The sequence below is a fragment of the Trichosurus vulpecula genome, chromosome 3 (assembly GCF_011100635.1).
Source record: "Trichosurus vulpecula isolate mTriVul1 chromosome 3, mTriVul1.pri, whole genome shotgun sequence".
NCBI lineage: Eukaryota > Metazoa > Chordata > Mammalia > Diprotodontia > Phalangeridae > Trichosurus > Trichosurus vulpecula.
In genome coordinates, this window is record NC_050575.1 from 216898637 (window position 1) to 216910738 (window position 12102).

At 43.5% G+C, this 12102-nt stretch overlaps 1 protein-coding gene across 2 annotated transcripts in view; it reads right to left on the reverse strand.

Moving 5' to 3' along the window:
- XDH (xanthine dehydrogenase) overlaps positions 1 to 12102 on the reverse strand; it is an 86563-nt gene that overhangs the window by 55103 nt on the left and 19358 nt on the right. For both annotated transcript variants that reach the window (XM_036748100.1, XM_036748099.1), the window contains exons 6-9: positions 11214 to 11275; positions 3060 to 3128; positions 2108 to 2194; positions 290 to 431 (exon numbers count right to left, since the gene is read on the reverse strand). In XM_036748100.1, the coding sequence (XP_036603995.1) occupies positions 290 to 431; positions 2108 to 2194; positions 3060 to 3128; positions 11214 to 11275 (360 nt within the window). The remainder of the gene's footprint in view (positions 1 to 289; positions 432 to 2107; positions 2195 to 3059; positions 3129 to 11213; positions 11276 to 12102) is intronic.

The window sequence follows — 12102 nt, forward strand, 5'->3', positions numbered from 1 at the left end:
GCACAAAGGGAGGCAAACTAGAGTCTCACTCGGGTACCTCCTTTCCTTCCCATCAAAGCATCTCCCCAGGTATGGGACACTAGAGAGCACCTGTCCCTCTCAACCTATGGTTCTCCTTGACACAGTCAGGAAATGATCTGACAGACTGCAGGGTGCAGAGATTCCTCTGAGGCATCCAACAGGCCTTGTAGAAGGACCAAAGGGAAAAAACAGCAGCTCTGGACTTTGCCAAAAGCAGTACAACGCGTACCCAACTCTGTGGCCACCCTTCCATGGCATCCCCTTTTACCAATCTCAGTGTTCCCCACCACCAGCTTGGCATCCGGGTGCTGGGCCTTGAGCTCCAACAGTTCCTTCAGGGTTGCAGTCTGGATCCATTTTACACGCTCCCCTTGGAAACACAGCTGCTTCTGGGGCTCATCTTTCAGCCTCTAAGAACATAAGTTTCAATTGTTTCTCCCTGGATTGGAGAAAACATACTACCCCGTCACCTCTTCCCTATTCCCATTTTCCTGACAAAATTCATTCTTGAATGCACTGGGAGAACTAGCTGATTGTTCTATGGTCTCTTAGGGATGGGGACTAGACCCATAATTTCCCTGGTGTGGAGAACCATCCTCACCCAGGGGGTAAGGAAACCTCCACCAATGCAGGTAACAATGCACCTTCTGTGCAGCTGTTTTAGAGTAGCCTACCCAGAGCACCAAGAGCTAAAAAACGTAGCCAGGGGTCACACAGCCACTATGCATCAGCTGTTTCTGGACTTGAGGCAAGCTCTCTACCCACAATTCCATGCTGTTTCCCTTCCATTTATGAAACTATGGCTCAATGTTCTAAGGCCCCTTCCAACTTCCAGGTCATTCCACAAGTCTGTGTTTTAAACTGGTATCTTACAGCTATGATATTGTGTTTCTATATTCTGAAATCCCTTCTAGCTCTGGCATTCTGTGGTTCCACCTATGAAATCTATGGTTCTATATTCTTATCCCTCTTAGATCTCACTTTCCCTGGGTCATTATATGTTCTAAGGTCCCTTCTAGCTATGATGGCACCTCTGGGGTCCCTTTCAGCTCTGACATTCTATAGGTCAACAAAGTCCATCCCAAATTTAATATTATATTGTTCTATGTTTAAGGCCCATCTTAGCTCTGGCATTCTACAGTTCTATATTCTAAGATCCCTGGTATTTTATGCTCTCTGTTCTCAGCTCCCTTCCAACTCTGGCATTCTGTGACTCTATGAATTCAAGTGAGATCAACAATCCATGGATAAATTAGTTTGATTTGAGGTTGGGTAGCAAAATAGAGAGACCCCAGAGATGCTACAGATAGAGGGAAATACACTATGTTTTATGTGAGGAGACAAGAAGTTAAAGACTAAAAGGTGACCCTCAAATCACATGTAGGCAAACTTTTCTTTATTCTATAATTATATTCCTGAAAAGTTAGGAGTGAATCAAATGTTGAAAGTCAAAGTACTTTTGTTGGACTAGGTGAATTCAGTTTTAAAAGAAGCACACTTTAAAAAAAACGAAGCAACGAATCCAGGATTCAGACTCAGAGCTTCCTGACTTTAGATGTACTACATCCCGCTGTTTCTTAACTACTAAGAGCTAACATTTGTGAAGTGCTTTGCATACATTATCCCAGAAGAGCCCTAAGTTCAGTGCAATACGTCTGGCTATTGCACACTTAATAAATACCAAGAATGGCATGCAAACCCAGGACTACTGGGTCTCTGCCAATTAACTGAGAGCTGGCTCTGGTAGAGACCGTAGAAAAATCTGTATTTGGTTCTTTTTTTCTGACAGTAACTTAGTTCTGACCTTAATCAGTGCCTGCTATTACACTTGCCTGCTTTGGTGATAAAACTGAGAGAACAGATTTATGTGATACCATAAAACTGGGCTGAATAGTCAGGTAACTTTTTTCTTTTAATAAGAAAGCCTCTCTTCCAAGGTGATGCTGTGCAGTTGGAAGAAACAATGACATGGGTTATGTGGTCATAGAGTCACTTTACCCAAGCATCCAGGGGGGTATGAAACGACAGCAGTGTGTCTCATACATTCAAGGTAAAAAGGTTCAGTTCCCGCTTGGGCATCACCTACCATTAATTCTGGTGGGAAGATAGGCTCCTGGGTGGGATCTAATGGCAGGAATTCCTCTGGATTGAACAAAGATGGTGAGAGATTTAACTGCAAAACAAAACAACCAAGTGGAAGAGGAGGAGGATGAAGAAGAAGAAGAAGAAAAAGAAGAGGAAGAACAGAAAAAAGAGGAAGAAAAAGAGGAAGGAGAAGAAGAGACATAAGAGGAAGTAGAGGAAGAAGAAGAGCAAGAGGAAGAAGAAAAAGAGGAGGAAGAAGAAGAGGAGGAAGAAGAAAAGGAAGAAGAAGAGGAGGAAGAAGAAGAAAAGGAAGAAGAAGAGGAAGAAAAGGAAGAAGAAGGAGGAGGAAGAGGAAGATGAGGAAGAAGAAGAGGAAGAAGAAGAAAAGGAAGAAGAGGAAGAAGAAGAAGGGGGAGGAGGAGGAGGAAGAGGAGGAAGAAGAAGAAAAGGAAGAAGAGGAAGAAGAAAAAGAGGAAGAAGGAGGAGGAGGAGCAAAAAGACAAGGGGGAGGAGGGAAAAAAGGATGTCGAGGAGGGAGGAGGAGGATAGAGAAAGAGGAGAAAAAGGAGGAAAAAGAAGACGAGGAAGATAGGAATATTTGGAAGAAAGAGAAGGAAGACAAGAAGAAGGAAGAAAGAGGAGTGAGAGAAGGAGAAGAAATGGAACTTGCATTCTCTTCCTCCCTTTAAAATATCTAATAATAAGAACGTTCTTGTGAGGTTCCCTTCCCTCACCTAGTGAAGGAGGAGTAGAGGAGTTGAGATGAGATATTGACTTTGCAGTCAGCTTTGAAGTAATCCCAGGGATATACAGGGCAGTGGCCCATGAGAAGCACCGAGAAGATGCCTCCAAACTTTTCAGTGTCCTCTCCCTCCCTTCCCAGCTGGCAGCCCCTTGTCAGCATTCAATTGCACAGGCTCTGACCAGGGGCTGGGGCTGAGGGTGAAGCTTACCGTGCTACTTTCCTTTTGATTCATGCAGCAGTTTGGATTCTCTCCCTTTCCTCCACAGCATCCCCCATCCTAAGAGAACAAAGAACATTCACATTTACTCAGAAACTTCAGGGCTAAAGAAAATGGATTCCCTTTCAAAAAAATGAAGGCCTTGTTTCCTCTCCCTGGAGTAAATGAGTTTCAAGGAAACCTCCCATCTCATCTGCCTCCCCAAACAAAAGGTGGTGTCTATTAGATTTTCCGTTGCTTGGTCTACTCTAATCATAAGCCATTCCTCAATCAACGTGTATAAGGCACTTGTAACAGGCACAGTAAATTGCTAGGTAGAAGTGATACAAAGACCTCTTGCCTGGAAGACTCAAAGAGCCTCCAGGTTGATCCTCCTGACTTGCATCTCTCCCCACTCCATTCTCTTCTCCACATGGCTGCCACAGTGGTTTCCCTAAAGCAAAGACTGGACTATGCTGCTCCCTTACTCAAGAAATTCCCCAAGACTCTCTTTTACCTCTTGCCTCAAATAAAAACTCTTCTTTTGGGAATTTAAAACCCTTCATAACCTGGTTCCAACCTACCTTTCCCAGCTCATCATGCACCTCTCCCCCTCACCTGTGCCATGGTACAGCCAACCTGACTATGCTGTTCCTCAGACACGATATCTCATCTCCAATCTCATGCCTATATTGCATTTCCTTCTCACCAACACTTCTTGGAATCCTTCGTTCCCTTCAAAGCTCAGTTCAAATGCACCTTTTACATGGAGCCTCTCCTAATCCCCTCAGCTGCTAGTACAGCCCCTCCTCCAACAAACTGCCTTTTTTACATACGTATTTTGTATGTCCTTATGTATGTATATGTTCTCTCCACCAAAAGAATGTAACCTCCTTGAGGGCAGGGACTATTTCATTTCTGTCTTTGTATTCCCATAGCATGCCTAACCCACAGCAGGGGCTTCTCAGTTGATTGACTGATATTTGAGTTTAATAACACAAATAATAATAGTTATCACATATGTAGCACCTACTATGCACCAGGCTCTGGGCTAAGTGTTTTACAATTGTTATCTCATTTGATCTGTACAGCAATCCTAGGAGGCAGGTGCTATTATCATTCTCATTTTATAGTTGTGGAAACTGAGGCAGACAGATTTAAGTGACTTACCCAGGATCACACAGCTAGTAAGTATCTGATGCCAGATTTTAATTCGAGCCTTCCGGATACAGACCTAGGCTTCTATTCACTGTACCACCTAGCTGCCTCTTGGTCTGGTCTAGTCTAAAGAAATCAAGACATCCTCAAACATTTAGTGACTGCTTGTTAAGGACAAGGTACATGGAGAGAGGGTACAAAAATGGATGTCACTGACCTGCTCTCAAGCAACATCAATCTGATGGAGGAAAGATAGTTACCTAAACGGCTATGATCCAAGAGGAAGGAAAATAAGAATAAAGGGAAGAGAAAAGTGTTATGGGTAATTTGAGGAGGGAGGAAGAGATCATCGTTAGCTGGGGGAGTGGAACAAGAAAGGCTTCAAGGAAGAGGTGGCACCTCAGCTGGGCCTTGTAGGAAGGAGGGATTCTAACAGTCAGAGACTGAGGAGGAGGAGGAGGAGAAGAGATACTGGTCCATTCCCAGCACTGGGGCCTGTTGTGAACAAAGTCATAAAGATGAAAAAATAGGATGAGGAGAGAAGAATGGAAAGATAGATAGGAGTCCAGTTTGACTCACTAGAGTATAGTATGGATGGAGGGGCCAAGTAGCATGAGATAAATTTCGGTAGATAGGTCGGAGCAAGATTCTATAGGGCCTTGAAGTCAGGAATCAGGAGTTTCTATTCTATTTGTCAGGAGACCAGAGTCACTGAAGGATTCTGAGTACAGAAGTGACATGATCAGAGCTGTGCTGGACTGTGAGGTTTAAAGGAAATTTCATCTATTTTTTCATGAGCTACTGCTCCTTTCTATTAAGAGTTAGGGAGGGTCTCATGTCTGGATAGCTTTTCTGGGAAGAAGCAAGCCCCTCTTCTACAAAATTCTATCTTTCCTACTATAGTCCCATTTTCTTTCTTGGGTGCCTGGCTCTTGGATGGCCTGAGTAACAATTCTGCCAGTTGTTAAAGCAGCCAAGCACTTCCCCAATTAGAAGGCCAGCATTGCGCAGAGTTGGCACAGGGCCCTGTTGCCAAACTTCCTGTAGGTTTCTTGCCAAGAACATCAGGATGATACTCACCCAGAGCCCTGCCCTGTGCTCTCTAGATAAAATGCTGACAGCTGACCACTGAGTTCTTGAACAATTTCCTCTGGAAAACCCTAAATGAGATGAACCAATCACAACATTGTGAAGGCTCACAATTCTAAAAAATGTTTTTATAAAGGTTCATAAACAGCTTTCCTTGCAATAGCCTCATAAGGTAGACTGTATGCATTTTGCAGATGAGGAGACCGAGATTTAGAAAGGTGAAGTGAATAGCCCATTATTACACAGCTGGTAAGGAGCAGAACCAAGGTGCCTCTGTATGGTAGAAAGAGTCCTGTTTCTGGAATCATAGGATGTGGGTTCAAATCCCACCTCTCATACCTACTACTTGAATGATCTAGAGCAAGTTAATTGAGCCTCAGTTTCCACATTTGTAAACGGAGGTCAATAGAGTAGATGACCTCAGAGATCCCTCCCCAGAGATTCTAGGTGGGATCGGATTTCCCTTTTACTCTCCTGCTTCTGGATACCGGTGGGTGCTGTGTATGGTGTCAAGGCACTGTGTTTTTATTTGCATCTTCTAGAAAAGTGATGTGTGTTATCTTTCCCCATTGGAATCTAAGCTCCTTGATGGCAGAAACTTTTTTGTTCATTTAATTTTTATTTCCAGCTCTTAGCACAATGCCTGGCACATAACAAGGGTTTAATAAGTGCTTATTGCCTGATATTAACAAGTCCTGTCTGTCAAGATCACTCATTGTGACTAACTCTAGGAATAGAACCCAGAGACTCTGACTACCGGGTCAGACGGCTTATAATAATATAACATTGATATAAGACTTTGAAAGTTTCCAGAGCACTTCATCAGTATTATCTCATTGGATTCTCACAATAACCATGGGCAATAGGTGCTATTATTGTCCCCACTTTACAGTTGAGGAAACTGAAGTTAAATGACTTTCAAAGGGTCACACAGTTAGCAAATGTCTCAGGCAAGATTTGACCTCAGCTTCCTCACTCTGACTCCGGCACTCCATCCACTGTACCAACTAGGTTATAAATAAAGCATTTATATAACACTTTATTTGCAAAGCTCTTTATATACATTATCTCACATTTGAGTGGTACAACAATCATGCTATAAGGATGGCGGAAGGGTATTCTCATCCCTGTTTTATGGAGGAGCAAACAGGCTCTGAGGGGTCAAGCAGCTCGATGCTGGTCACAGAGCCAGTATGTGTCAGAAGCAGGATTTGACTCCATGTCCACCACACTGGCTGTATCCTGTAGCACAGGGGCAAGCTACAGGAAGGAAAAACGAGGGCACTCACTGCCCTAGCGCGGTAAGACTGCTCTTCCCAGAAGGACGGCAATTGAAGGGTTCAAGATTGTGACAAGTAGCGATGGGTTTATGCTGAGGAGCAGCAATGGTTAAAATTTGCTCTTCATCAGGGACTAAACAAGGCACCTGACCTGGGACTGAAACATCTCAACAGTGGCCAACAGGGTAGAGGGGAGGGAGAGGCAGCATGGTATCATCTGGCCTCAGAGCAGGAAGACCAGGACTCCAGTCTAAAATCTATCTTGTGACTTTTCTCCCCAATCCCTTCACCTCTCTGGGCCTGCTCTATATTTTGTTTTAAAGGTTGTGGGGTGGGAGCAGGGGTAGAGGTTAGCCTATCCTTTCTAGCTCTGACCTTTCATGATTTCCAACTTTTTATCCACTCCTGAGATTGATATTGGACTTTGATTTAGAATCAAAATCAACTCAGGCACACAAAAATTATGGAAAATGGGTGAACTCTCTGGGAAATTAAGACAAGAAAATCCTTTTTAGTCCCACTCCTAGAGCTTTAACTAGGAAGAGTAACTGGGGGCTTTCCCCCAGGATACTGGCATGTGGAGAGAGAACACCCAGTTCGCTGCCCCAACCACTATTTAGGGCCACTCCCATGGTCGTGCCCCATGCTCAGGGCCCACCTTTTTCCACTGTCCACATACACCTGCCTGTCACTACTAGCTTCCTCTGTTGGGCCAGTGGTTCTGTTGCTGCTGGATTTTCTGAAGGAAAAACCTCTTTACCAGTGCTATTGTACCAAACCAGGGCAAACTCTATGTGCTGTCCCTCTCCCCCACCCCACCTCCAATTGGTCCTGGCTGCTAGAATTCCCATCTTTGTTACACCCTATAGATTTTGTTTGGGGAGGTTTGGGGGGGGGGAGTTATATGAATTTAATTCATATTCTCTGTGTTTCTTGTAGGAGTATATACAAGAGCCACTGCCTTAGAGAGGGAGTGGTGGTGGGTATCTTAATAACCAGTCTTATAAATCCCACATGGGGCCAATCACTCACACATGCTGAGTTCAGCTGAATTGGTAGTCAGTGTCATTTGCAGCACCTGCAAGATTGGCTGGTCTCGCTGAGTTCTAAGGAAAGCTAGATCCTGCATTTCTTTAAAGAATTAACTTCTTAGACATCCTGCCTCTTCTAGGAACCAGATCAGGACATGCCATAATTGGCACATGGGAGTGGAAAAAATCCCACTGTTCTCCAACAGGAACACTTCCTTGAATTGGGTTGACAACAGATCAGTCCAGTATGATGAAATGAAAACAGCCCTGGGCTTTTGGAGTCCCAAGAGCCTGGTTTGAATCTCATCTCTGTTACTTGCCACATCTGTGACTAGGAGAAGCTGTGCCAACACTGAGTCTTAACTTCCTCATCTGCAATCTGAAGAGGATGGATTAGATGATCTCTAAGGTTCCTTCCAGCCCAAATTCTGAGATCCTGGACTCACTAAAATCTCAGGTAGAACCAGGAGAACAATTTATATGCGACATTACAGAGAAAAACAACTCAGAAAGACAGATCGAAGTAATGATAAACCAATATTACAGAGGACCAAGGATGAAACATTCTACTCATCTCCTACCACAGAGGTGATGGACTTAAAAGGGAGAATGAGATACAGATTATGGAGGCCTGGTCAGTGTATGAATTTGTCTTACTAGATGATGCATGTTTATGATGAGGGTTTTATTTTTCATTCTGTTGTTCATAATGTTGTTCAGGGAAGGGGTGGAGCAGTGGGAGGGAGAGATTATACATGCATGTAAAAGCAATAAATAAATAATTTATTTATGAAAAATAAGAAAACACTTCCTGAGGGGTACAAAATCTGATGTTTCTCCTCGTAGTGACTAGACAAAGTAGGAGCTAACTTGCGTAGATTTGGGGGCTATTGCTTATCCTGACCCAAGAGTATGTATCCTGTGCTCCCCATGGCCAGGCTCCCTAATTCCTTGCATAGGCTGTTTTGTCAGGGATTGATTAGCCTTTGTATGGTATCTGACCTGGGGACTTATGGCCCCAGAGGATTTCTAAATTTAATAAGGGAGATGTGGATGGGAGGAGCAGGGAGGATCAGCCACAAAAGCAAAAGTCACCCCCCCATAGTAAATAGGCCTAACTCTCCCTGGCCCCTATCCTTCTCTGTCTGGCATTATGGTGTGATGGGAAAAGCTCCTCATTTGGATGCCAGCAGTTAAATACCTGGCTCTGTGACTCACCACTTGTGGACAACTCACTTAACCTCTCTGTGCCTCAGTTTCCTCAAAAGTATAATGAGGGGTTTGAACTAGTGGCCTCTGAGGCCCCTTTTAAACTCTAGATCTATGACACTTTTTCAATGATCCCTTGGTAAACTTCCTCTCTAGTGAACAAACTTCCCTCCAACCTAGATCACCTACTTCTTCCTTGCACATTCCTTCTCTCTCTCCCCTACGTCCCACTGAAGACTAGCTTCTTCCTGAGTGGGATGGTGAAGCCCTCTCATGGAATCTGGATCTCAGCCTTTCTGTGAATTGAGTGGGATAAACGGAGATGGGGACTCAGGGCTTCCGATTGACAGCTAGGCCTAAGTCTCCAGATACTAAGAAATCACCTGACCTATAGGAATCTGGAGCATAGAGAAGCCGGACCCACTTCCTCCCCACTACCACCCCAGCAGGAGCCTCACCAAATAAGGATAAAAGTGTCCTTAAGAACTGTTATTGGCTCAATTAGCGTTTCCTTGTCCCTTGTATCTGGGTTAGATTTCTCGCGAGACTGGGAGCCTGAACTCCACCAATGAGAGTAAAAGGTCAGTGCTGGGGGGTTGTTTGTGTTAGGGTATAAAAGCTAAGTTCTGCCCTCTGGGCTCCACCTCTCCCTACCCATCTCCTATCAGTTCAATGACCACCCTTTCCTGCAGGACCGTCATAAAATTACTTTCTACTTTCTACTTGAGTAGCCTCTGAGTTTAATTTTGATTTTAGTTTTTGTCCCACAAATTCCTGAAGATGCCACATCTCTTAGCACCCTCCCCAAGGCTCGTTGCTCTTTCTCTTGTAGTACTCTTTAAACTACTGGTCCAGGAGGAGGAAGGGAAGAAGCTGGCATACTCCTTATTCCTCATAGCCCTTTCAGACTCTGCCACCATTACTCGGCAACCACTTCTTCCTTAAATTCATATGCAAGAACTGATATTATCTGACTATAGACTGAAGCATACTATTTTTGACTTTCTCTTCCTTTCTTCCTTCCTTTCTTTCTTTGTCTTCTTGTACAATTTGAATATTGTGGAAATGCTTTGCATGATTGCACGTGTATAATCTCTATCAGGTTGCTTACAGTCTCAGGGAAGGGGGAGGAGAGGGAGAGGTAGAATTTGGAACTCAAAACTTTTTTAAAATATTAAAAATTGTTTTAACATGTAATTGAGGCAAAAACAAAATGTTATTTAAAAAAACTAAAAACAATGACCATCAAGGCCCATGAAAAAATAGGTAGATAGGTAGATAGATAAAGTTCCTGCCATCCTATCCAGCTCTTTGTTCCTTTCCTTTGTGGACCTCTAGATCACTCACTCTCTCTCCTCTCCAATAAATTCACTAGCTTAAGTCTTCTCCATCACATTTTGACCCTTCTGTTTCTCAACCTCCTTAACTCCCATGATGACTGCTGGTAAATGTTTAACAACCACTTCTCTGAAAAGTAAGTTCACTTTTAAGTTTAATCTTCATTATTAACATCTTCACCATTACTTAAGTCTAGACAGTCAATAAAATAATGAATCAGGCCCTTATGTTTAGGGTTTGCAGATTTCTGAGGTGCAAATGCTCACACTAAAAATTTAACAATTGGCTTCTGTGAGTTAGTACAACTCGGCTCCAGCATGACCCTGCCTCCTTCTCTAGTCTATCTAAGCCATCTAAAGAAGTGTTTACAAAGCCTCCTCTACCCTTCTACCTCACTCAACTGGACTGGCCCCAAGCGCCAGGATTCTTAGTTATGGCACTGGATTCATCATAATCATAATAATCATATCGTAATCAGCAATAATACTTCCTTTCTGCTGGGATGTAAATTTTACAAAGCACTTTCCTCACAACAACTCTAAGACATAAACAGTATAAGTATTGTTAATCTCAGTTTCACAGGTGAGAAGTTAAATAACTTTCCCCTGGTCAACAATTCAACTTGATTCAATACCACAAGCATTTTCAAGCACCTACCAAGTACTACATACTATGGTAAGCACTAGGGATAGACAAACACAAATTAAACAGTCCCTGCCCTCATGGAGGGAGGGACAAAAGGGGAAGGGAAAATATGAAAACAGGTAAGTAAATAAAATGTGTGTATATAAAAAATAAATAAAAAGGAATTTGAGGGGGAGGAGGAAGACTCACAACAGATAGTATCAGGAAAAAGGTTTCTTGTCCAAGGTAGCCCTTGAGCTGAGTCTAGAAGGAAACTAAAGGTTTCCAAGAAGCAGAAGTGAATTAAGAACATTCCAGGCAGGCCTGGGGGACAGCCACTTACTTGAACCAGACAATCCTGTTGCTGCTTTGAATCTATGGCAGCCCTCCCCTCCCCTTGCCAAGAGGTAGGGTAGCAGTTGATCAATGGCACTTACCCTGGCAAATGTCCTAAAGCCCTGAATGATGGGTCTGTAGCCCGTACAACGGCACAGGTTCCCTGTGGGGTCAAAGCAAAAAAGCAGAGATTCTTGTCAGTGGTGATGCCCAGCAGAGCAAAGAATTATAAAGAGTGGATTTGAAGGTTAGGTTGGCATATCCAGAGTGTCGTGGGATCACGGATTTGTAGCTAAAAGAGAACTTAGAAGGCATCAAGTCCAACCTCTCATTTATAGGTGAGAAAACTGAGGCTAAACGAGGTTAAGCTGTGTCCCAGAGATAAGTATCTGAATCAGGATGCATCTATCTACTGTACTGCCTAGCAGTCTAGGAGCCACCATTTGGTAAGTTCACAGGGACAGCCTGTTCACACTCCCTCCCCAGCAGGATGGCTACTGTATTGGGGCAGCTAGGTATCCCAGTAGATAGAGCACTGGGCCTAGAGATGGAAAGACCCGAGTTCAAATCCAGCCTCAGACACTTAGTAGCTAAGCAACCCTGATCAAGTCACTTAAACCCTTATTTGCCTCTGTTTCTTTATCTGTAAAATGGGGATAATAATAGCACCAACCTACCAGGGTTGTTATGAGAATCAAATTAGATAATATTTGTGAAGCACTTAGCACAGTGCCTGGCACATAGTAAACACAACATAAATGTTAGCTGTTATTATCATTCAGGTACCTGTCCCCTTTTATGAAGGCAATCCAAAATGCCTGCTGCTTCGGTCTGCTAAGAAACAAAAAACTCTTCCTCACAACTTAACATTGACCTGTCTTTATTACTGCCCTGAAGTAGCAAGCCTCCCCCCACCCACCCACATACACAATATACATACTTATAGTGGAAGAAAAGAGTAGACGTTTGAACGTTCATGGACTGGCTGCC